This window comes from Glossina fuscipes, unplaced genomic scaffold (assembly GCF_014805625.2).
Source record: "Glossina fuscipes isolate IAEA_lab_2018 unplaced genomic scaffold, Yale_Gfus_2 116, whole genome shotgun sequence".
NCBI classification, from domain to species: domain Eukaryota; kingdom Metazoa; phylum Arthropoda; class Insecta; order Diptera; family Glossinidae; genus Glossina; species Glossina fuscipes.
The window spans coordinates 1,635,322-1,662,201 of record NW_023998459.1 but is presented as its reverse complement, the minus strand read 5'-3'; the positions used below and the strand labels follow the sequence as shown (position 1 = coordinate 1,662,201).

At 34.6% G+C, this 26,880-nt stretch overlaps 1 protein-coding gene across 9 annotated transcripts in view; it reads right to left on the bottom strand.

Annotated features, from left to right (window-relative positions):
• The window catches only part of LOC119640266 (rho GTPase-activating protein gacF), a 461,105-nt gene that overhangs the window by 224,839 nt on the left and 209,386 nt on the right, over positions 1-26,880 (bottom strand). For 5 of the 9 annotated variants that reach the window (XM_038038162.1, XM_038038163.1, XM_038038161.1 and 2 more), the window contains one exon: positions 11,560-11,683. The exons of the other annotated variants lie outside the window; for them this stretch is intronic. In XM_038038162.1, the coding sequence (XP_037894090.1) occupies positions 11,560-11,683 (124 nt within the window). The remainder of the gene's footprint in view (positions 1-11,559; positions 11,684-26,880) is intronic. 9 annotated transcript variants of the gene reach the window in all.

The following is a 26,880-nucleotide window of genomic DNA, read 5'->3' as shown; positions in this document are numbered from 1 at the left end:
ATTGGTGAGTTGCAATTGTATGACCAAGGCGAATTCTCGAAAATATTTGGATCTTGGTTTTCTCAACATTTGTTGGATATAACGGTGGAGTTAATTTAGGGTCAACGGAAGAGTAGTGTTGATGATGGTATTGTAAATTTTCTTCTGCAATTGTCTCTTTAACTTTTCTTCCAATGTATCTTTGAAGATCCAACTTTTCCATGATATCATTCATAATTAGAGGAGCAGGAGCAAAATCCTTTGCCGCTAGATCAGCATGCTCATTTCCCAATAAACCGATGTGACTTGGTACCCATAACATTTTAATTTTTCCGTCGGGTGTTGCAAATATATTCCTTATTTCGTTGATGGTGCTCTATCTCGAAGTCGAAGGGTTCCGAATAGCTTGTAATACAGACAAACTTTCGATAAAAATGACGGTTTTGGGTTTGTTCTTATGGGCAAGGATCGCAGCGTGAAGGATAGCTCTGGCTTCGGTTGTGAAAGTTGAAGTACTTTCGTGTAATATGTGATTGAGAAGAACCTGTCCTGTAGCATCTACCTGGCACAAGCAAGAGGCGGCAGAAGATTTCGAGCTGTCTGTGTATAAAAGATTCCAACCAGTAGTCTCCAATACTTGGGTTTTTTCTGCTATTAGATTCCTGAAGAGGTAATTTGGAGCATCTTCTTCCTTGTGCATAAACAGCAAGATGTCGAAAGAGCAGTCTTTCGAAACCCATGGAGGTTTAACACCAAAAGAGCGGAAAACTTTTAAAGGAATGTTCAATTCCTTTGTGACGTACAAACAATAGTCAATTGCAGATGGTGACTTTGGAATTTTCTTCCCAATAATAATCTTCCTCACTTCATCACCGAGAATAGATTTGTTTGAATTAAGACGGTTGGGGACTATTTTGGCTTTTAACTCATAAAGTCTATTTTCTAAAGTTGGGAGACCACAATCAATTATAATATTATTTATGGGCGTGGTCCGAAAAGCATAACAACTTGTTCTGACGGCTTGGTGATAGACCGGTTTAAGGATGTTGAAACTGTATGAAATTCACCATTGTTAAAATAGAGTTTTTTAACCGCAGACAGTGTGCTTTCCAACGATATTTGTTGGAAAAGTTGAGTTCGAGAATATGCAGCGTCTGCACGTTTAGTACTGGTGAGTCATTAATATGCATCAGTAGATTTCCTGCATCGCAAATCTGCTTTCGACAAATGTGCATTTTTTTAAATTTTTGTATGGAAATTTTAGCCCCCGACGAGTTTGCCCATGCGGAGATCTCTCGTCAAATAGATTCGAGGATGTTGATTTCCTTCGTGCTATCTTTTTCTTTTGTAAAAATGGATATATCGTCCGCGTAGAGACAATGTTCCACTCTTGGTACACGGCAAAGAATTTTGCTAATTTCCTTGAAGGCGAACTGGAAAAGCGTGACAGAAAGAAGAGTCGGAATGTCATTCATTAGCGGAAAGGAATCAGAGAGATGATTGTTGATTTTAACTTTAAACCGCCGATGCGACATGAATGATTTGATGTAGTTGAAGAATTCGGGTCCAACATTCCATGATTTCAAGAGTCTTAAAATAATATGAAGACCAACTCTGTCAAATGCTTTTTTGAATTGAGAGAATTATTACACGATTCCGTTCGGAAATTGCTTTGCTTGTAAAATAATCAATATCTAAAAGAGCGTTGATGGACCCTCTACTCTGCTTGAGACCAACTTATTGATTTGTTATCAGATTCTTGGACTCAAGAAACCAAGATAATCTAGATGCCATAATCTTTTCCAATACCTTTGAGAGGCAAGATAAAAGTGAGATTGGGCGATAGTCCGATGCGATGGAGACATTTTATGACTTTGGAATTGGAACAATTGTTGGCAGTTTCAACTTGTAGGTTATATGACCAGTCAAAAATACCGTATTATTTAGGTCCAGTAATTTCTTTTTACTAGACTTAGACATGGCGCTGATCGTTTGGTATAAGATGCGGTCTAGACCATCTGTCCTCTCCCTCAAATTGAAGAGACAACTTCCAAGTTCTAAGGCGGATATGCAATTTTGCAGGAACATAGCAGATCTATCAATATTATTTGAAAGAGATATAGGAGTCCTTTTACTTTCGATGAAAGCACTGGAGAAGTTGCTGTCAATTGTAGAGTTCTTGCTGAGAAAACGATTGCGAAGGTGGGATATAGAGCGAAAGAATTGTAAATTTTATGTCAAACATTATTTGTATTGCTACGGCTTGTATGTTTGAACTAAAATTTATGCGTTTGTGAGGTATATTTGATTTTATAAAAATACCATCTCCTTGTTTGCACTATAAATTTTGATCAGCATTCGTGAAGTATCCAGTATATGATTTGGGTGGAATAGGATTAAAAGAGCTTCTACAATGGCCTGCTTGAAGCGATAAAAAGGTTGGATGAGTGTACGGAGTTCATCAAAATTGTTAATAAGTCCATGTTCCATTGTAGAATTTTAAAAACCTTATTTAATTGTAATGACATGGAAGCAGAGTGGAATTAAGGTTAAGTTGACATGTCAGCGTCTTCGTCGAGAAGGTCGCTATAGGAATTTTTCGTGAATAATCTGCACTTACGTGGTTTGGTACATTTGAAGCGCAACGAGTGGGCGCACGTGAATAATTTGAAATTGAAGATTTATTAATGGATGAAAGAATGGACTCATTACCACTTGTAATTTGTTGAGTAAAGTTGAGAGCTGGAGATTCTGGAGAATTTAGTATATTAGATTTTAGCATATATCTTGTTGTTTTAATTTTCTCAATATTTGGTGTTGCTTTGGTTTTTTCAATATTATCTTTGGCGGGTGATGTAACTGGTTTCGCAATATAATTTTGGGTTAACGGTGGAACACGTTTTTCATTGGAAGGAGTTGGAGTTAAAGGCTTACTAAGTTCGATTTGCGAGGCAACAGCAGCGTAGGTATTACTCTTGCCGATTGCTTGGGCTACGGATGGATTTCTTTCGCGGCATTTGCGTCGCGCTTCACCCATGCTACAGTAATTTTCTGTTTTGATTTTTAGAATTTCATGCATTTGTACAAAAGGTGGGCATTGTTTGCCTAACGCAGAGTGTTGATCATTGCAATTTATTCAGAAACTACAGGTACAGCTTTCCGCATGTGGAGGAAGACCACAGTTAGCACAGGATGGAAGACTGGTGCATCTTTTTGCCGTATGACCCAGGCGTTGGCAGTTTTTACACCTCGTAGGATTTGGGATGTATAGTGCTACTTTACATTTATACCAAGCCACATCAACTGTTCGCAGTAATCGGTAGCGATCAAAGGTTAAAATAATCCTTCCTGTAGGAGAGCGTGTTTTTCCGTCATCATTCAGTTTGGTGAATTTATATACTTCAGTCATTCCTTGATCGCCCATTTCGCGAACAATTTTATCTTCCGGCACATGCTTTAAGCTTTAAGCAAGGGGCATAAATTACGCCTCTAACTGAGTTAAGTTTCTCATGCAATTTAGCGGAAGTAGCACATAGACTAGCTAAAGATTTCGATTTTATAAGCTTTTCGGTTGCGCGCGGATTCCCAGCGAGGACCAGTAAATTCCCATCGCGTAGAATCGAGATAGAGTCTATGTATATTGTAATGCTATCTAGGGCTTTTTTTATAGCAAATCGGCTAATTTGAGAAATTGTTACTCTAGCATCGGTTGAAGAAATAACGATGTTTTTTTTCGATAGGAGTGATGTCACTGATTGGAAACATGGGAAAGTCCGAATTGTTAATTTTTTTTCGTTAGGAGGCTGTGTCAGCTAACATATGAAACCTATTCGAGTTTTTACCTGGCGCACCCGGAGCCATTATGCCTTATGATTGTCTATTATTTAGTTATTTGTGAAATAACCACTCACTTGAAAAGGTTTGGGAACTACTGAGGATAATGTCAAATGTTTTAAATTATTATTTTTTCTTTTTTTTTGTATTTGAAGGAAACACGTACGGTATTCGCCATGATCTGTTTTAGCAATAAACACACAAAAAGCTCAGTATATTTTAATAAATTTGAACACTTTTAAAAACGTACAAAGCAATAAAGTAATAATATAAAAGAAGAAAATGAGAAATTTTTTACACAAGGAGAAAAATATGACCACAGCGCTTGCACAAAGTTGCCAAGGTTATTGCTAAAAAGATAAAAAAAAGTAAAAGAAGTAAATTCTCATACTCTATAATATGGAGTGGTTTCGTTTTTTCTATTTACAAAATAAAAGAATTTGTCGCAATGGCTTTGTGAGCGTGTTCTTTGATGAAAGTAGTGCAACCCTTAGTAGAACATAAATTAAATGTCTCAAAAAAAATAAATAAATGAAGCAGAAGGAAAGAAAAGAAAAAGATAATAAGACTTATTTGAACATTTGAAAACGGTCGAATTGCATTCTTTCATGAGTATATTAACAATAAAATTCACTTAACGCCCTTCGACACGCACACACGTGCACATATTAATTACACTAGTTTATTTTTTTAATTTTAATTTTTTGTTTAGATTGCTTTTTGCACAAAGCACATGTATAGTTAATTAAGTAGTAATTTAGCAATCAAAACTGAGCTAGATATCGGGGAGTTGACAATTCAATCGCAATTGGCAGTTGAAAAATTTCATTGGAAGTATTTAGCAAACAGATTCGAGGCTTCAATATCATCAAAGGGCTCAGAGCTATTGAAAGAAATATCCGACGGATATATAAGGATTTTTTTTTTGAGTTGACAAACTTGAAAAAAATGTACAGGATTAACAAGCAGTGAGAATTTTATCAATATAAGGTATCTACAATAATATTGGCGGTTGGGGTTGGTTAGATCAGATAAATATCTCAATAGATAGAATTATACAAAAAAATTAGGACACAGAAAATATAATCCTGAAACTATTGAAACTAAATTACAAGAATTAGAAGAAAGTAAACAGAAAGCGACAACAGGATAAAAACAGATATCACAGAAAAAGAAATCTTAGAAAAAGAAATCTTAGAAAAACTATAACTATTTATTATTATTATTATTATTATAAATTTAGCCAGAGAATAAATTCTAAGACTAAAGTCTTAAAGCACTAGCATCTAGAGCTATCGGCTTTTATTAAAAAACTCCAGCGCACTTGAGGTTTGAACCCACGACTATTGAGTTGCTAGTCGAGACTCTTGCCTACTCGGCCACTCAGGCGGATATATATAACTATTTAAACAGAGAAGAAGCCAAACAATTATTGGAAGAAACCAAAGAAAAGAACCAACAATCCTAATAAGGCATTTCATTTAGAAATCGCTTCCATACCCATTCCCTCATTCTCAGGCAGATATAAAGGCTTTAATACCTTCCTAATAGTAACGAAATAATAAAGAACGTGTTAAAGTCAGAACCGAAAACAGAGCTTAAAAAATTACTTTTCAATGCAAAGTAATCTTCCTAGTTATGACCAAATCATCAGCAAAATCAAAATAACCTTGCTCACAATATGCGAAACAATAGTACCAATAGATATTAAGATACAAAATGACATGGCACTATTAAATAAGAAAATAGAGAAATGGATATTCATAGCTAACACAACAATACCAAAACACGGACGAGAACATATCAAAATCCTGAAAACGTAATAAAAAGAAATAATATTACATCACCCACACATTAATACAGAACCATTTAAAAGTTACGGAATCGGTAACATTAACACTCAAATTCCATTAACCAATATTTCAAAAAGTTATTACTGCCCATAAAAGTCTCAAATTCAAGCTCATTAAACTATTTGAATAATATCAGTTAGTGTTCCACTTCTTGTTATTATTATTATTACAAATTTTCCCAGAGAATAAATTCTAGGACGAAAATCCTAAAGCACTAGCATCTGAAGCTTTCGGCTTAGTTAAAAACTCTACCGCACTTGAGATTTGAACCCACGACCATTGAGTTGCTAGTCGAGACTCTTGCCTACTCGGCTACTCAGGCGCATAGTATTCCACTTAGAAAACGAACTCCTCAAAGTAAATAATTTCTACACGGCACCACACCCTTTAACGAAATCTTAAGACAAAATATTTTTGAATCTTATACTATCTCCTACTATTCACCAGGTTTACTTCTTTTGAAGAAAAATCAGGCCGAGATAAAAAAATGGCGATTAGCAAACATCGTAGACGACTTATATTCCTTGACGAGACTTGAAGACATTTTAGACAGACTAGCAGGAGCATAATATTTTTCAACACTAAAAGGTTTTCAAATAAAAAAGGCAGACTACTAACAGCCTTCTCCACCCGCCGACGTTATCAGCGTACAAAACTACACTTTGCAAACAAACTCTCTTTTAACAGTTTCCGAAGAACGCTAACTATAGCTTTATCAGGATTAAGCTCTGAAGCATTCTTGTTCGTTGGTGATATAATACACCACGGATGTAGCTTCGATCACCAGGATAAGAATCTAATAAAACTACTGGAAAAACTCAAAGCCTACAATGAAAACCCCTACCAAATGTAATTTCCTACAACCTACGTAACCTACTTAGGATACCTTATTTATAGCTTCTAAAGGCATAAAACCAGACCCCAACAAATCCGAAACTACAAAAAAGTACCCGCACCGAAAAATTTAGACGATATGCGAAGATTTATATATATTATAATTTCATTCAATTTCAATTGAATGTATGTTGCTCATTACAAATTTTGTCAACATAACACGACAGCTGAATAATTTATTAAAGAAGGGAACAATACTTAATTGAAAACATCACCCTTAGACTATGTGTTCAAATTTTTACTATAGTTTATGAGTAATGAAGAAAAGACCAATTTTTTATATTTCTTTAAGAAAACAGATGTGTGCTCAGATTACGTGGCGCTGTGGACGTGCCTTCTGATTCATTTGGTACATTTTCTATATCAACCTGCATGCAACTTCCAATGCTTTTGCCAAATTTGAAGTCGATACATATATATATTCCGGGATCTGTGACGCTTCCTTCTGGGCGTTGAAATGTTTTAACGAAAGGAATATAACCCTCATACTCATGGGTATAAAAAGTGAACGAATTGCAAAGTCAGTCTATTAAAATTTTTTGCTAATATTTGAATAGGTTTTCATGGAAAAGTTATCCGCTCAGTCCCAGGATGCAAAGTGAGTTCATGAAACAGTTTTAGTAAATTATTTACCGCACATTAGGGCGAGCTTGGTAGAGCATGCGCGGCTTGGTTAGGACTCGAATTGAACAAAAAGCCAATATCCACGTGCCAAAGGCATTTCGCCAAACATGTCATAGGAAGAAAGTTAATGCTTAAAAGCACTCTCCGGTGTAATTCAAATGCGGGAAACATTCCTTTCGAGGAAGTAGGAAGTAGTCTATTACATTAGTTATCTTAAAGTAATAGTAGTAATATACTAGAAGTAGAAGTAGTGTACAATGTACATTAATCAAAATAGTTTTCATCATCTTTTATAACTTTTTACTATATTTCTGGCAACTTGGTTATATCGTGTCGAAAAAACTTATATTTGTTTGGCAGCGATCCAACCAGCGAATCACTTCCAAACTTCTTCAATTTTGCCGGCCAAGCCATGCTGCTACGATCTGAACAAGTAGTAACTAGAAGGCGTCATGTATGGTGAGTATGCTGGTTATGGCAGTCTTCCTAATCGAAATGCAACAAGTGGCCAAAATGGCATTTTCAATCAATTCGTGTGGTAGCCATTTTAGCCACTGTTTCTGATCTTTTTACAGCAACACATTGTTAAGTTTGTTCAACCGACGTCAGTCGACATCTACAGTGATAGTTTCATTTCGTTTTAGTTGTACCCGATACATTACACACTGTTCCATGGCTCTCCTGGACTAACCCGTGACTTCTTGCGCTTGGAAGCTCCTCTTTTCTTGCTTAGCTAGCAATGAATTTAGGATTTTCCCCGCCGCATGTAAACGTCTAGAAACAATTGGTTCATCAACTGCTAAGCTGTCCGAATGTTCTTTCAAGGTTTGAACTGGGTGCTCTGGTTCCTCAGGCCGTTTTTGCCATTGACATCAAAATCACCACTTTTAGACCGGTGAGACCGAAACCTACCATTGGTATACGATGGATGATCCTTATCTTAAGCATCCGAACGTATTTAATGGACTTCCGCAGCAAACAACTTTGAATTCAAAAAAAAAAATACTTTTTTATAGCTTTATTTTTAATTTGTTAACTTGCTTTTCTGGTACTCCTTTTCCTCGGCCGGCAGCCGCACGACGCGGTGCGAATGTGCATTTGGTTTTTCCCTCTTTAGGGATTTTATTGCCTAGCTGAAATGAACAGGATTTGTCATTTCCGTAACAGTATTATTAAGGTAAATCTAACGATTTGAAATATATTGCGTATCGAAGCTCCAATTAAACCGCCGCATGCTACGCGCTTGTCTTGCTGGTTTTGTTTCCTAGACGCTTCTTTTCTTCCGGGAAAGCACTAGTTCAAACTAATTCAAACTTTCTTCGATTATATCGTTAATCACACCCTAATGCTGAAGAAAAATAAAGAGAAAAAAAACAACAACTACACTGAAGACCTAGTTATATAATAATAAATTCCTTGGAAGCAAGCCTTGAGTTATATTCCAGCTTTAGAATGCCAATACATAATATTCATTCATCGAAGATTTCTTTCATTTAACAAGTAAATTTTTATAAGGAAAAAAAGGTAGTCGATCTAAAGTCGATCAGCGTTACCAGAATACTGCCATCATTTAGTGGAGTTATGTCTGGCGAGGACGAAAACTTTGGTGTAATAGAACATGTTGAACATTTTCACGATAGCTGATGTTGGGCAAAGCGCAAGCCACGTCAATTTGAAGTTGCCTGTAAGGTAACCGCACGATTCGGAAAATTACGACAAAATTACGCGTAAACAACAACGCTCGTTTGAATTAAATCGTTATAACGAGAGGAACATAAGCGACAACATAAAGCTTGATTCTTTAGAGAAAGTTTTATTTTCGATGCGTAAGTATTCAAAGGTTAGTGCGCTATATCGCAGCGTCCAAGTATTATTAAGTATTTTCAGGATAAAATTTCTTAAAGTTTCAGTGGAATTATTTTAAGAACGGAATGAAACATATATGGTCTATAATTGATAAGGATATCCTAATCGCAACAGCGAGTTATTTTAAAGATGAATAATAAGAAAAAACGTCCAGAATTGATTGGAATACCCAAAAAGAGCGTTAAAATCGTTACTCAATAGAATAGCGTGCGATTCAAAGATGTGTGACTATCTTTGTAGTGGTACCTGTCAAACAATTTTGAATAGACAAAGATTACTGTTGCCCCCTAAGCTAAATAAACTAAACGATTACATGTCATGTACTATAGAAACACTGTAAAATATTGTAAATGATCATGTGAAATCGGTTTGAGAACTCCTTGGACGTAGGCGAAAGTTCTTTTGCTATGCAGTATGTATATTTTCGGAAACGATTTGCAGTATTATTATCCGTATATTATCCGTATAAAAAGAAGTAATAAAGTAGCACATAACTAAGTGCTTGTACTACAAAGAAGATGGGAAAAAGAATTTCTTCTCGGTCAACTAAACACGTTGGTGGTTTTCGCACGTACGCGCATGTTTACCCTGAATGATGGCAAATGTTAGCGGCCTGAGGTGTATGGAGGAAAGCTGATGGCTTTATGTAATGCGGTAAAAGTTTAGCGCACTGTAGACATTTACTTGTTGCTTCTGAGGACTTACGTATTACATAGTATTCGAAATTTAGTAACTGTGGCTAAAGCAAGCTTGGCGAATGGTGTGACATTATCTATAGATGTCAAAGCACGGTGCTTGTAACTGGCTACGCCGAAATACCTTCTAACTTCTTATTATACTCGCACTCTAACTGAGTGACCTTTCTCTTTTACCAAAACAATTTTTTAATGCTCCTTCTATGTCCTCAATTAAGAATACGTACATTAAATATAACTTTTTACATAACACACATATGTTTATACAGAAAACATGATATAACTAAGGAACCAAACTAGTTCTAATTTTTGCAACACAAACCAATTTTACTATAAAAACATAATATTATATCCTATTTCCTATGATACAAAACACAAAACCGAGCACTTCTCGGATGATGATGTTCATTTGCGTTCATATAAAATTTGGCTCGTTGGTTGCACTTATGACGTAATATTTATGATATGATCGTCGTATGTGTACAAAAGCGTTATATATACAAGGTGGATCATTTCGTTACCAACTTTCATGCAAGAACATTATTACACGATAGGCTGCGCCCATCCAATCTAGACAATCGGTTTAAAAGAGTCAAAAAAGTAGAAATGAGCATATTTAATGAATTTTGTGTACTCTCTCTGTTTAAGACCACTCACTATGAATATGTTTATGCGACAGTAAAAAATATATGAAGGTGTGGCACTTTTTACGGTAGGAATGCTTGCAAGCACATGTGTGCGCGTTGGCTAATATTTTCCTTGGCTTTCGAAACTTTTTGCAAGGTATGTTTTTAAAACAAAGTTTAATAAATAAAACGTAAACTTGCTTCAATTTCAATTACAAATTCATTTTCATGCAGAAAAACTAATGGATCTCATCGTATAATTCTTATCGCAACGCGTAAGTTTGCGTAAAGCAACTGCAGATTGAAGTCATGTTAATCTCCAAACAGGATGTTGAGGGATAAGGGTAGCCCTTGGCAGAAAAGACAGAAAATTTAGGTGAAAAGCCTTGACAACAATTTAAAAATAATAACAACTACATAAAATTAATTGTCATAAATTCTATGAAATATATAGTGGTTTACTTTAATTCTACAACTTTTTCTTCTTAAATGACAAACTTTCTATTTCCTATATTAGACTGATTATTGCATTTGTGGAATACTTATCTTGCACACAAGTATTTTTAAAAGTTCCACATTCATGTACCCCGGTGTCAAAAGGCAAATTCATCGGAAATAAGCAATTGATCTTATTGTTTTTGTACCGTGTCCAAAAAATATATATATACATATATACAGCTTTTTCAATGTCTAACGTTTTATACACGTTTTATTTTTAACCTGAGTAATAAATATATATTTTAATATCCTGCGATGACAGGCAAAGGAGCAAACTATATGTATAACGCTATATGTGTTGTCGTTTGTATATGACCAACATTTTGAGATTTGCGAGATTAAATAATCTTTTTATGTTCACTAATTGTTTCAAATATGTATATTTACAACGATGTTTGTTCGATAACGAGAATCGTAAATAGATCCCAGAATTATTAAGAAAACTTATTAAAAAAGTGTGTCTTTTTTTCTTTGTTCACCTTCAGAACGAATTCTTAAGATGCAACAGGTCAAATTAGAAAGATTCTTAAAATCCGAGGTCAATCAAATATGAAACATTTAGTTTTCGCTTTTGTATTCAGCTATTTGGAAAAAGCAGTTGAATGCAAAAGCGAAAGCTAACTTTCAGCTGCTTGATTATCCTTCTGCTTTTATTACACCATTTTAACTTAAGAGCTAGTTATGGCTTACGTGTTTGTGAAATGTCTGCTGCTGACACTGTTCCCTCTGCAGCTAAATGTATAGCTTTGTTGTGTGCACATTGTGACATTATTACATAGTCTTCTACAGTACATAACGCACCAGGAATCGCCACCTAGAAGATATGCACGTTAATGAAAATAGCTTTCTTGTAAATTTATTTTGGGTTGAAAAAATTTTAAAACATTTATATTGTTTGTAATTGAATGAGTACCTGTCACCAACATATTTGTAACTGTTAAATTAAAGGCGGTAAAAAAGTATAAATAAATTTAATTTTTACTATCAACTATAATATAACAATACGTTAACACCGCGTTTATCCCACGAAAATGGGACGTAGAAACAAGAAAACTTTTTTTACTCACTTCATGAACATAACAGAGCTGCCAAAATGTCAATATACTTATAATTCAATACTACTCTATTCAAAAATCATCTTGAGTGTTAGAAGACGCCTAGGGAATAATTAGAAGAAAGCTTTATATTATATGTTATATTTTGATTGGCTCGTGAATATGATATACTTTAATTGATTTTGCACGTAGTTAATTCTAATGTGTTTCTATTATTATTATTATTATTATAAATTTACCCGGAGGAGAAATTCTAAGAATATAGCACTTAAAGCACTAGCATCTAAGGCTTTTGGCTTTTATTAAAAACTTCACGGCACTTGAGATTTGAACCCACGACCATTAAAGTTGCAAGTCGAGACTCTTGCATACTCGGCCACTCAGGCGGATAGTTTTTATTTATAATGTACTTAATACTTTGCTTTTAAAGAAGCATATACATTCTGTTTTAGGACCATTTAAAAATTTGGAACCATCTAATTTGCAACTGTTAGTTTATATAGTATGCAGTTGTATTCAGCTTCATAAAAATGTGCCAGTCGCTTTGAGTCTTGTACGCTCGAATTCATATGTGTCACAATGTGGCTTATTTTAATTATTTACGGAAAATTGAACACGGTTTAATAGGATTTATGTTACTAAACCCATGCCGCTCTGTCTATTGTAAAGGAAAAAGCCAACGATTTATAAAATTTTAATCTTAGATATTAAGAAGGATTTAAAAGTAGCTGTACTTTTTATGTGTACAAGTTTTCGCACCATGCCTTTTGCATTTAATTTGCATTTTAATTAAAAATTGAGTTATAATTGATTTTTTTAAGAAAAATTAATGCTACGTTATTTGATTCATAACACTGCTATCAAAGCTCGTTAATACACTAATACAATCGCTACGCACTTGCTCCCATAACTTTTCATTTGCCAATGCACTCCACTTGATTGTATCTATTAGTAAGTATAGACCGACCGTACGTGTATTAGAATTCAATAAATTCGAGAGACCCTTACGTAGGCAAGAGATTTCAGTAAACCAGAGGTATGGCGCGATATATGCGAGTTACCCTCCGCTGGTCCTTTGTAGTTTATAAAACTTTGTTTTAAAAACTCTTAAGTGTAAGATAATTTATTTTCATGCTATGTGCTTTAAAGACTTTAAAGATATATGCATATTTATATATCTATATATACGTGTTCTACTTTATATGTATAGTTACTTTCAAACATACGAAAATAAAAGCAAGGAGGCACCACATCATTAATCCCTAGAAAGAATGAATCCGTTAACGCATCCACACACTCACTCCATGTAGTTAGTACATCATGTCCAAAATACAAATTAGTGATCGCTAAGGGTTTTTTCGCTTTGAAAATTCGGTAAAGTTGAACTCAAAAGTGGCTCCGTTAAGGGAGCCACCAGCAAGTAGTAACGCTGAATCCATAAGCTTAAGAAAATCATACAGTCCTTGATTGAAACTACTATCGAGACTTGGCAAAAGCAACCTTCAGTATGGGCCTTTAACAGACACACCTAGTTATTTGCAATGACAAGAATGGCTTCAACATTTACACCATTCACAATGCAGAATAATGGTTACCGTCAATACGAAATACACCCGTATGTGAACCATATCAGAAGCAGGAATGACTTGATTTTATCTAATGTTAGAGGAGATATTTATATCGCAATTTATTATAAAATGTTACGCCTGCTTAGCGGAGGTAAATTAATTTAGCCTAAGAAAATTGTAAATTAATATAAATGAGCAATGCTACTATTAACTAAAGGCAAAAAGAAAATTTGCTTAAGTGATGTAACTTAGAACAAATTATACATGATGTAGAGTATACGTGTGTAAGAAGTGAGCGATTCGTTGACGCAAAGGTGTTCAGTTTATTAAAGAGAACTAAATGCGAAAAATTCTCCAAATATTTTCTTGCTACGCTCTTTCTTATTATGATTTTATTAAAAATTATCTTCCTAACATCTAATTTGTCTTTATTTTTATTATATTCTGGTACTTATATTTCGTATTAGTACCGAACACAGAGGTTTTGTAATTTTTAAGATTGGTTTTAAACCTACCACTTATAGAGAATGTGTTTGCTGTCTTCTCGCTGCACCGAAGACAGCTCTCAATGGTGAGGTCATGCAAATTAGGTAGTAATATATGCAACTTCCTAGACGCCTGTGTAGTTCGTGTTGATTATTTGGGAATGCCCATTCTTGTATCACGTTGTAGTCGCCCTTATCCGTATGCAAATTCTCCTTATTGCTCCAACGGCTCCTTATAGCCAAGGTATTTTAACTCCTTTGCAATGAAAATTAGTTTTTACAATTTCAATCTGAAGGACGCTGTTCAGATTCGATGAAAAATTGCTTCCAAGCTTTAAGATGTTCCAGTTTTATATCGTTTTCATTTATTATTATTATAACTTTAAATACAATATACATAGCTATAAGGTTGTAACAATTTTTCTTAGCCAGGGTTTAACTTAATAATTTTCAGAAGGTTTGTTTTCAAGAACATTTCTAAAGTAAAATGGTCGGTTCTTCGGTTTCGTCGTTAGAATCTGAGCTTTGTTTGTCTTAAGAAAATTACTTTTACGGCCAACGGATTGTTTTTATTATTTTGCCCGGTAAAGGCACAAAAAGCAGGTAGCGTTATCGTGGAATACCGGATTGTTTCCGTTAATCTCCATTTCGATTATTACCTCGCAAATCACAAATCTCTTTGTGTACCATAACAACATATTTTTGTTTAAGTTTTACCTTATCTTATGTGTAGACTACCTTATGTATGTGCTACATTGATTGTATGAATACTTGCTGAGGATGCATGTATGAAAAGTGTAAGTGGAGAAGGAAATATGTACTAAATACCAAGGACAAATGCAAGCACTTATTTAGCAAGTTCAATATATGTGTATGCATGCGTGATTAAACATTTGCTCTATCTAGCAACTGGAAAATAATTATTCTTTGTTTTATAACAAATCTTGAAGATATTTCCTAACACTTGCCTTCGCCGCTTCTTTTCGCACGTGCATCGCACATCAGGATACCATTCAGGGTCGGCCATGCAATCGCTATGGTCACGCCTTGCGAGATGCCCCGGAACTAATATTTGCTTCGACCCGCTGAAATGGTAAACTCTCGCCGTCTACTTATTTAATAATATCCGAAACCCATCTTACTGGCAGATAATTTTTACCTTTTTTGATATGGCCTCGGATCAATATTTCAGGTCTTTTGTAAAAAAATTCTAATGAAGCTATTACATGAGCTATGTTGTCTAGATGCGTTAGAAAAGCTTCAGCTTTTTGTTTGGCTGCATCTTTTAATGTCTTTTGTAGACGTAGTCTACAGGGCAATTTAAGAGGTTTTGGACACTACGTGCTCATGTAACTTGACTAGGGCCGCTTTGGCGTTGCTTCTTTGCAAACGCAAATCCCCTTGAAGCCTTGCTATTTCGCCCCTTTGTTCTTCAAATTCTACTACACTTGCCATAGGTTTATTGTTGTCACGTTTTTCTTCTGGCAACGGTATTTTTTATTGGCGCTTGCCAGCCCTTGTCTTAACGAAAATTGTCAATGAAGGTGGCGGCAACGGCAGTTTAAAAACACCGTGGCAGCGTTGATTAAATTAATGAAGAATATGTCAGCGATCATAATGATAGACTGGCGGCGGTGATGAATATGACGGAAAAATCATTAAAGACGACAGCGAAAGAATGTAAAAAGCTAACGGCGACCAGAAAGAATGATGTTGTTGCGGTGGCTACTAGTATACAGTAACGATTTCCTAACGAAGCGGCAAAGATAAAGGTGATAAAATGATCACATTCGGAGAGGTTTTATTATCTAGAGACTAAATTTACAAACTTAATTTATGCACACTATAAGTAGAACATGCCCTATTCCTTCATAGCTTATTTAGGCAATGAGCTCACATTGGTATTCATAAACGCTTATACATGAAATAGATCAGTTACCGATGCATTTGCTAGTCTGTAAGCAGTCATGACAAAGTTGCCAAACGTTCAAGCAATAACAATGTTCTTTTCGTTTATTCTAAATTTTTTAGAATGAAAGATCACATTCGTTGCTTGATAATATTGTGTATAATTTCTGCGGCGTTTCGAAAACAGAATTTCGAATTAAAATACTTGAAAATACCTAAATACCTATGTGGTATGGAATCCATTGAAGGCTGTCGAAGCCATTTTAAGGAAAACATCCTGCCCATATTTGGGCCTCTGTAGACAAACCAGAACACCAACGTATGTTTTTGAAATGTGAATTTTACCAACAGAGAAGTAAATTTAGAATCCTCATTTCTGTATTGGTGCTGGCACTGAAACAAAATTCCTTTAAGTCTATAAATCGCAAGGTCTGGATGGTATATGAAATTATGTTGTCGTCAGTCAATTGCAACTTAAATGAATCACTGCTTTTACCCACCGGAGTTTCATAATGAAAAAGAAATAGTGACGCCAAAATGTGTCTGAGCGCACAGCATGAAAAACCTTGTTCAGAGCGTGCGTTGTAGTAGTGGATTTTAATTCTACTCACCAAACCGGTCGCTCTAAACATAATAGGGCGCGTTCACCTTCGAAGGTCGCTACTGGGCATGCGTCTAGTATGTCAGTAATGATATTATACTTTTGCCGACGGAGCATCCACCATGTACGGTCGCATCGCAGTCACCGCACTGCGCTGTCTCCCATGCTAAATGCATTCCCAAGGAACCGATCTGAGATTTCTAAGGTTGCAATATTAGGGACAGTTAACGATTATGGTGCTGATATGATTAAGGTGGTGATATGATTTTGGATTTGCCTTCGTACCATGATAGGTTTGTATGTGCGCTTATAATTGCTGCGCGATTTACAAACGTGAACGCGTGCGTAAGACAGTAGGTTAGTATGTCTTTTGTGTACAACAGATATAGAGTTGGTCTTAAAATGCTGCCTTGTTTGACGCCTACGAAAATCCGATGGTAAATGCCCTATCATTAATTCGTGTCATAAAGAAGCAGTTAAATAATTTTTTAGCAAAGTTTGTGTATTAGATGGTAAATTATGATAGGATGTTTTTTGAGCTTGATGAAAAGTATCCAGTGTGGAAGATGGCGTTGAATACGTACAAATGCAGTGGGTTGTTAAATTTAACGACGACCTATAGCGATCATACGAAAAGAAAAAAAGAAAAAGTGTGCGAAATGCATGGAGAATATGGAAAACAAAGGAAAAGCATCTTGTCGGTGAAAAAGACAACTTATAAATAGGTTTGCAAATATTTAACTAATGGAGAACCTACTTTAAAAAGGTAGATAATTACAATAATTCACTTAGCCGTACACATAGTTTTAAACATAAAAAAAAGAAAAGAGAACGTCCAATAATTGCAGTGTACAAAATGTCTGAAAACGATTTTTTAAAAAATTACGTAATAAAGAAATATTTTTGATAACACGTGAAAGTAAATGAAACTTTGCGCTTATAACAAAGCACTACTTGTATTTGAACAATAACGGCAACATGGAATATAATGTCAACACAGAAATAATTTCCCTTTTGTAACCAAATACAGCGTATGTGAAAAAACGTTAAAATAATACAATGTAAAGGTGACATAGCAGAAGGAATACTTAATTGCAACTAGGTATTAAGTTTTGCTCCAAAAGTTGAAACAATCTGATTTGAATATGAGAGCGCATTATAGTTCGTGCGATTTAGAACAAAACCGAAATTAACTGCAAATGATATTGGTTGTGCATGTGCTTTTATGCATATGCGATAATGAACACACTTACAATATTATATTCCAGCATTTTATGCTTTTATGTAAAAGGATGCTGCCAAAAGGGTAAAAGAACACACAAAAATAATGCATACTTCACAAATTTTTCGATTGTGCGATGGAAATTTGTTTTGCTTTTTTAGAAAAATTTCAGAACTTAAAAATAAAATGAAAAGATAGTCGTGACAAATAAATTCGTCATAATTTTTAACACAAGTTAAATAAATTAAATCAAATAAACTCAATTCCAATTTACGTTATAATATTTCAAATGATCAAATACTTCGCAACTACACTTAATAAAATGAAAAATTCGTAATACTTACTTTCAAAATGATTCTCAGTCCTTTGATCATTCTCTCTATTCTTCTTTCACTCGTTATATCTCTTTGCGTCAATTTATCTCCTTTTCGTTTTACGTGAACAGTAAATATATTTATCCATACATTTTTAAACACAAAAAATACACATATATACATGTGACGCGTTGCGTGAACTTGAGAAAAGCAAGCGCACATTTTGATGAAAGTGATTTTATTTAAAAAAAAAAATTTGAAGTTGTTATTAGTTCGCAAAACGACTTAGAACCAAAAAAAAAAAAAAAAAAATTAGGGACAAATTCATTAAAACGAAATGATATATCATGCTTGCTCTAAATAAGAAATAATGTAAAATTTTTATTTACAGTAATTTAATGCGTACTTCTTCCTTAAATTGCAAGTAAATATAAATAAATGCAAAATGTAAATAGCATTGATTGAATATAAAAAAAAGATAAATTAGAAGAGGAAAGCATGGAGTACGGGTCGACAGAAGAAACTATCGTGTTTCTCATATAAGCTCGTGAGTTGAATGAAACCATACATATGGCAGAATATAGAATGGTCCTTGGCGTATTGTCAGCTCTTCTGGTGAGTAATGAATGTCTCATGTGTAGGTCCTTAGTGTGACTGTCTGTAGCGTGCTTGAAAATTGCCAGTAAACGATTATACGTAGCTTGCGCCTATATTCACGTGGCCGAAAAGTCTAAACCTACTGATATAGTCATAGCGTTGAGGGACTTCAATTTACCACAAGTCACTTGATGTTAGACTGGTAATTCTGTCGGTATGGTCCCCACTTCAACAAGTGATAGAGCTATTATGCTTTTCAATGAATTCTCAATGAATTATTTGATCTTAATTTACTGCAGTAAAACTAATGGGATGGCCAACTGCTGTATCTTTGCTTTGCCTACTTCACGGGAACAGTTGTAAATCGTTCATCTTTTAGTTCACCTGAGGATCCGTATCATTCAGTAATGTGCATTTCCTTTTACTACAGGCATGATGGTCACTTGAACTACTCTAACGAGCCAAATCCAACTTCCTTCAATAAATATTATGATTTTAACAAAACCAGTATTTTACTTTATTGGTACCTTTTTGTTATTGTTCTAAAATGTATTAAATTTAGCTATTTCTGTACCCATTGCATTCAAGCGACCTCGCCCTTGCAACAAGTCCCCGCCATCTTTTAACAAGGGAATTAAATATTACAAAATAGGAAAAACAAAAAATTTCAAAAAATTTTCAAAAAATTTATGAAAAGTGGTTCTGTAATTACGACTATTTTGTCTATTCTGCCGAAAGACATAAATTTAATTACCTCAACCATAGCAGATATACTCAAATGATCTCCCATGTCTTTTGTTTTGTCTCCGACTGCTCAGGTGGTATTGAGATTTCGAGTCTCTTGCGATGAAATTTTTCAAATGTTAATCCTGATTAAACCGTTAAATCTCGCTTTCTAATTAATCATTTCAAAAAATTACGTATTACATATGGCTTGAGGTCTCAAAAATGGAGTTGAGCAACTGCAGATGATGAAATTTCATCATGTATACTCAAATGATACTCTGACGAGTTGTATGGTATTATGTCAAAGATTTTTAATCGGTCTTTAAAAACAGGTTTTTCTCCCTTGCTGTTATAAGAGTAATTTCCCTATCCCACTTCACAAACGTGGAAACAGACATCTCGCCAAGAATTATAGAGCCATTGGCAACTTGAGTATCTTACCTAAATAGTTTGAACGAATTGCTACTCATCATTTACCGTCCGCCATCAAATTTTAGATATTTCCAATTCTGCATGGCTTTCTAAGAGGAACACTAAGTGTTGAGAATCTCTTAGAGTCTACTTACCACGTTTTCAAGTCATTTTCTAGTGGCTCTCACTGGGATATCTTATACAGTAGAAGCTCCTTATTCGCGGGGTATACGTTCCATAAAAATGCCGCGAATACCGAAACTGTGAATACCGAATGGCAATTTATATGGGATTATAGGGGATACGTTCCTAGGTGACAAAATAAAAAAAAATCAAATTTATAAAAAGATCAATTTAATTGAAGTTTATGACCATTTTGATTAATTATCTTAGGGCTTAGGCAATGGTTTGTAGAATTTAAGTTTCTCTTGCTTGGCAGTTTTTAAAAGCTCCTTCAATTCAGACTGATACGCAGCAGTCGCATTAGCAATTTGCCTCTTAAAAATAAGACTTCGTTTCATAGACGGATCAATGTTCATAAAGAAATTGCGAAGCTCATTTGCCATTCGTAAACCTTCACTTTTAAAATTAAATATAACGTTTCCAGTGTTTGTTGAAGCCTCTTTTTCAATGAGCTGTGAATTTAACATTTCCTCCAAGTCGGTTTCAGTCAACTCTTCGTCTTGCGATTCAAGCAATTCCTGAGTGTCACTTGATTCTTTCTGTTCGAACCCATCTCGTCCTATTCTATTCGCGATTTTGGCTATGTTTGCAGTCAAAGTTTAAACTTGCACAGATTCTTCGTCATTTTCCCCAATCAGAGCAGGCCACAGTTTTGTCCAGTAGGACTTCAATATGTTTGGCTTTAGTTCTTCCAATAACTCTTTTATGTTTGCGATGCATTTTGCTATGTCAAATTTCTTCCCGCATTCCATAACATTCATATCTGGATTACATTCCATATTATTCAATATGATTTCGAAGGTTCGTCTAATGTAATAGAGCTTAAAGCCCTGGATTATTCCTTGGCACATAGGTTGAAGCAAAGTTGTCGTCTTGGGAGGTAAAAATGGCACTTTTATATTTGGATGCATAGCTTCAAGTTCTCGAGAATGACCTGGTGCATTGTTCAAAACTAGAAGTGCTTTAAAGTCTAATTTCTGTTTTTTAAATAAGCTTCAACTTCAGGGACGAAACAATTCAGGAACCAGTCACAAAAAATAACGCTTGGAACCCACGCTTTCTTATTACCACGCCAAAACACTGGCAGGTTATCCTGGTTTTGATTTTTTAAAGCCCTAGGATTAAGCGATCTGTAAAGCATCAGTGGCTTAATGACATAATCTCCAGATGCATTAGAACATAGCACCTATGTAACTCTATCCTTTGTTGCCTTAAATCCAGAAGCAGACATTTCGCTTTTATAAATGGATGTTTTGTTTGGTATTCTCTTCCTAAACAGTGCAGTTTTGGCTACATTTAATACTTGCTCAGGTTTGTATACTCCCTTTAGGTAATTTATTATTATTTAGGGACATTATTTAGCTGAAATGAACTAGATTTGGGATTTTCCCAACAATAATTTATTCATTGAGTAATAAGGTTCCTTTCATTCTCAAAAACCGCGACTAAAAAAATTTATAGCAGCGAATATGGGAATTGGTTCGCATTTTTTTCATCCGCGAATATTGAAACCACAAATAAAGGAAGCGTGAATAAGGAGCTTTTACATATACAGATTTACACAGATTTTAGTAAAGCGTTTGACTCAGTTAACCATAAGTTATTGATTGTGAAACTCTGGCTTCCCTTTGTATTTATTAAAATGGATAACCTCTTATCTTCATAACAGCTCATTTAGGGTTCTATTTAACTACGTCAACTCGGATGAATTTCCCGTGATGTCAGGTGTCCCTCAAGACAATCACTTAGGGGCCCTTTTATTTATTCTGTACATAAATTTTTTCCACTCGGTGATTAAATCCAGCCAGATCTAAAAGTATACAAATCCTCTCATTGTCAAGTGCAAATTAATTAAACTGCAAAGTGTAGATTCGTTCACGAATTTAAAGGTTATATCTGATCAAAGACGTGCTAATTTGGGCGCTGAGCTCTAAAGGCAGGCCAGCACTACGTTTTATCACACGGTCCAAAGAGCTTGACAACTCTTAAATTACTAAAAGACTATGTATGAGATTGGAGACTAATACTTGAGTATGACTCTGTTATATGGTCTCTTACCGATAGTTACCAAGTAGATTCAATAGAATCCGGTCAACAGCAATTCACGCCCCTACACCTTAGGAATTTGGTTTGCGACCTGCTTGTCTCTTTACCTTTTTATGAAAGTAGATTGCTTCTGTTATCCTTGCTGTCGCTTAAAGAACATTCTCGTCGTAAACTTTAATGTCCTGAACCGTTTCTCTAGGAACTTTATCTTCATAAAACTCAGTCAGTGCGGATATAATTACGAACCTTTCAATCCGTTCAGGGTCTTTTGCAAAAATCTAAATCATAAATAATTATAATTTAACTTCAATGTCGGTTCTTTAAAACAGGCTCAATTTGCCTAGGGCTTATTTATATTAACTTGTAATATTAAAATCCTACTATGATTCGAAAATTAACTAAGTTTGTTTCTTTTTATCTGTTGCCAAGCTTTTGGTTGGCAACGTCTAGGGGTTCACTCACAATTCGGATCTGCGCCTGCTACGAGTTTGCCTCTTTGAAATTTGGATAGTAACACCGCGGGATTTAAGTTCGTTGATAAAAACAAAATTATTTAAGCATAAAAAAAGGTGGCAGAAACATAGCCTTTGGAGAAGGTATTAATTCTTACATTTATTATTAGCTATGTGCTTGTCGTAAAATGGTGATCACTGATAGTAATTCAACAAATGTCATAAAATCCCAATAGCACAATGACAGTCGCGCACACACTTGCACAATCTACAAAAGCTTAAGTTTTAATATGACGTCTTTACTGATAAAACGTTTAGAGATTTCAAGGCACACACTTTTCAAAACTGTCGTTTTGCTTTGATGGCGATGTTTCACAAGCCAAAAAAGCGAAGAAACTCTTAAAAGGAAATATCCATTACATAACAGAATAAAAAATGGCTGAATTCAATACAGAATTAGAAACCAAAATTTAACCAACATTCTTAGATGCTCTTAAGGAATTGCATTGGAGTGCCTTTCTAAAGATACTAGGAATGCTACACAATGTATTATCAATAGAAGTTAAGGCGCAACCGATAGATCATACATTCTATTGTAGTCTTAGTCGTGACTTTCAAGAAGCTATAATTTCTAGTGACTCTTTAATGCATACATCGGCTTTAAGCAGGGATTGGAACCAAAATATAAATCAACAAAAGCTGTTTGACAGTTGGTAATCTTTCCGACAATCGTCAGCGAGCAGAGACAGGCAAAATCTCATAAGCGTGCATTTGCGTTTACTCTTCTTTAAAATTTGGTTTCCTAGAAAATCGGATAATTGTCATGAACTCCTTAAATCATCAAATATCCAATTTTCGTAACAACTTGGTCGCAGGGATTAACTGGACTAAGCCAATAAGAATGTCCACTCAAAAAATTCTGCAAGATTATTGAAGTAAAAAAATATTCTTTTTTGAAGTTTGAAAAAATGAACTGTCACTTATAGTGACAGGAAGTCAACCTTAAAATAGTTACGCATATAAAAAACAGTATGACTGTTAACAACATTCACAACTTCTCATGGCATCTACTATATATTACCATTCGGACTTAAAATATCTTCGAACAGTTTTCACAGAATGTTGACGATAGTCCTTTACTTAATATTTTATCTCCGCCATATTTGAGGGGTGTTCTTATATAAATAAAATAAAAATACATTATGATTGTTACTAACATCAAAGAATCATAAAGTAATAAAATATTTACAGGCATAAGGCCACAGGAAAATTAAAAAAGGAATAACACAAGGAACAATCATCGAAATATCAAGCACTTAGACAACTATAACGGATTTGAACGGACTTCAATCTTTTACTGCGGTAAGTGCATGTGTTTTCCATTATATATCGATATTACATATTCAGTCCATCTACGTAAGATTAGTTTAATTACTTAACACAATTCATATTTCCACTTTAAAAAAAAGAAAATATACAGCGAAGTATAATAGAAACTTGCCGAAATCACTTGAGTGATCCAACGGCAGAGTATCACAGATATAAATGATATGAGGTGATTTGTCGTTATTTGAGCTTACATTATAAGTATAAATAAAATAAAAGTTTAAGAGATATAAAAAATCCGTGAGCTCATTACAAGAAACTGCTTTGAAGTACTTTACCTAAATACGACTGCATGTAACCATCTACTTAAATGTATATTTATAATTCTACTGTGTAATGTATGTAAATATAATATAATACAACGCAAAGAAAAGAAAACACTTGTGATTGATATTTAATTTAATGCGTAAACAAAGAATTCGATCTTTATGTTTACAGCTTTTTTTTAATAAATGACTCAACTATTTTAATATTTGGTATGAAATCTTCCAACCAAAATATTTTCTGGATATGTTTGTGTCTTCGTTTATTTAAGTGTGATTCCAAAAATATAAATCAGCAAAAGGAAGAAAAACAAAGCAAAAACAAAATGTATGAAAATACAAATGTAAAAAAATATTGAAACTAGTTTTTTTTTTAAATGAACATAATGTTAATATCGTTTGCTGTATTCGAGAAACTTGCAACTGTGCAGGCTTCTCTACAATCAAACAACTCCATTTCAAAGGACAAAAAGAATTTCTCTTTTGAAATTCTCTAAAAACTGCTGTACTACTGGTTTCATTCCAACTACGTGTGGGTACCAAATCAACATTTGCGTTACTTTTCCTGATTTAAATAATTTATAAATTCATCTAGTTTTTCCTGTGCCCTGCTTTTACTGCAAAGACAATGAAGTGCATATAAGGCTTTGAATAGTACATTACAGCAAATCTTAAATCGATAAGTAATTGGAACAAGATATCAAAATTTCGCTTATGTGATTTCAGTTAATCGTCGTAACGTCAGAATTGAAAACAGATAAAAACCGATGAATACACATTTTGGTAAAGGACGGATTCTAGTCAGCTTTATTCAAAATTTATGTAAAACTTAATTAATGTCATTCGAAATACTTAGATTGGCCATTTATCATTTTTCAATTAAATTTTTCTTTATTTAGATTAAGAATGTTCCCTAGATAGATTTTCGTAGAAAATAGAATACAGGCAGTTATGCTTACAATGTCTTAAGCAGCGAATTTGCCTCATAAAAAAAGGTTTGTAGCACTATCGATCTGTCGCACTGTACCGCTTTTACAAGTTATTGTTTTACATTTTATTATATTTTATTACATTTCAAATGTGACACCTAACCTAGTTAAGATAGCCTAATTTAATTGTAACCCATTTACTCGTAATTCTAGCAATAACCTATTTTCATTATATTATTCGCTTAAGTTAGCATTGTAAGGAAGCGATTTTGCTTCCTTACGAAATACAAGTCCGTCCGCCTTAGACATCTATCCCCAATCCGCAACTAGCAAGTCGGATCTGTCCACGCATGCCGTTCTGTGAGCAATACACGGACAGCCCCCTCCAATATCAAAATCATAAAACACACACTAAGTATACCTACACCTTGTACAGATAAAATCATTATATCACACACCAATATACCGATACCTTGTAAAGATAAAATCATAAAACATACACTAAATATGCCTATACCTTGTAACGAGAAAAATGTCTAAACACCTATTGTACAGGCCCACGTGAGTTAATTCATAGAAACACACACCACATGTGTGTAAAGAGAAGCACATAGTGAGTATGCCTCTGTAAAACCACAGAAGCACACCACAGCACAGATTAAGAACCCCAGTGTACCAAAAAGCTTAGATCCAAATTTCAAAATGTAATAGCGGAGTAAAGAACTCAATTAAAAGGAAAAAAGCTCAGATCCAAGAAATTAGGAACCCCAGTGTACAAACAGCTTAGGCTCCAAAACCTCAAAATATTTGATAGCAGAGCCAAGAACCCAAATATAAGAAAAATTAGATGCAAGAAATCAATATGTTAAGAACCCAAGTAGAATCTCAAAATGTTTAAGAACTCAAAGGTTAAATAAAACTCCAAGTATAAATACTAGTAGAATCTCAAAATGTTTAAGAACTCAAAGTATAAATACTAGTAGAATCTCAAAATGTTTAAGAACTCAAAGGCCAAATAAAACTCAAAGTATAAATACAAGTAAAATCCCAAAACGTTTAACATCCAAGAACTGAACTTAAGTAGACAATCTATGCTTGCAAAACAAACTTCAGCAAGAATCTCTATGTGTAAAAATGCGCAGCACCGTTAGGGTAAACAAAACAAGCAGAATTGAACTTAGGTAGAAAATCTATGCATGCAAAACAAACTTCAGCAAGAATCTCTATGTGTAAAAATGCACAGCACCGTTGGGGTAAACAAAACAAGCAGAATTGAACATAGGTAGAAAATCTATGCATGCAGAACAAACTTCAGCAAGAATCTCTATGTGTAAAAATGCGCAGAATGTGTAGCACCGTTACGGTATACCCAAACTTATAGGAGCAAGTATTTAGGTAGGAAAAGAAAATAATAAGAACATACGACAATGCATAAACTGCATACACAAAATGTACAGAGACACGATCACACATGTAGAAACACACTAAGAACATGTAAACACAGTGCACAAGCACTCACATACCTAACGGTGATTGAATCACGCGTTTTAGTACCTGAGTGCTTAGCGAGTAGACATTTGAACAAACATAGTAATAAGCTAGTTGTAAGCTGGTTTTAAGTTGTATACAAGTAGGATCATGCGAGTCGTAACTAAGGTTGCGACTACAGCCAACCTAAGCTAAGCATACACGTAAGCATATTACCTCAAACTTATGTAAACATATGGAGCATGTTGGCATTAGGACAAGCGAGTGAGACTCAGGCTATAAAAGAACAGCGCATCGCACAGACTCGTTCATTTCGGTGTCATAGCTGCCTGGAGGTAAGTGGTTACAGACAATATGACAAATCTCTTTTTTTTGAC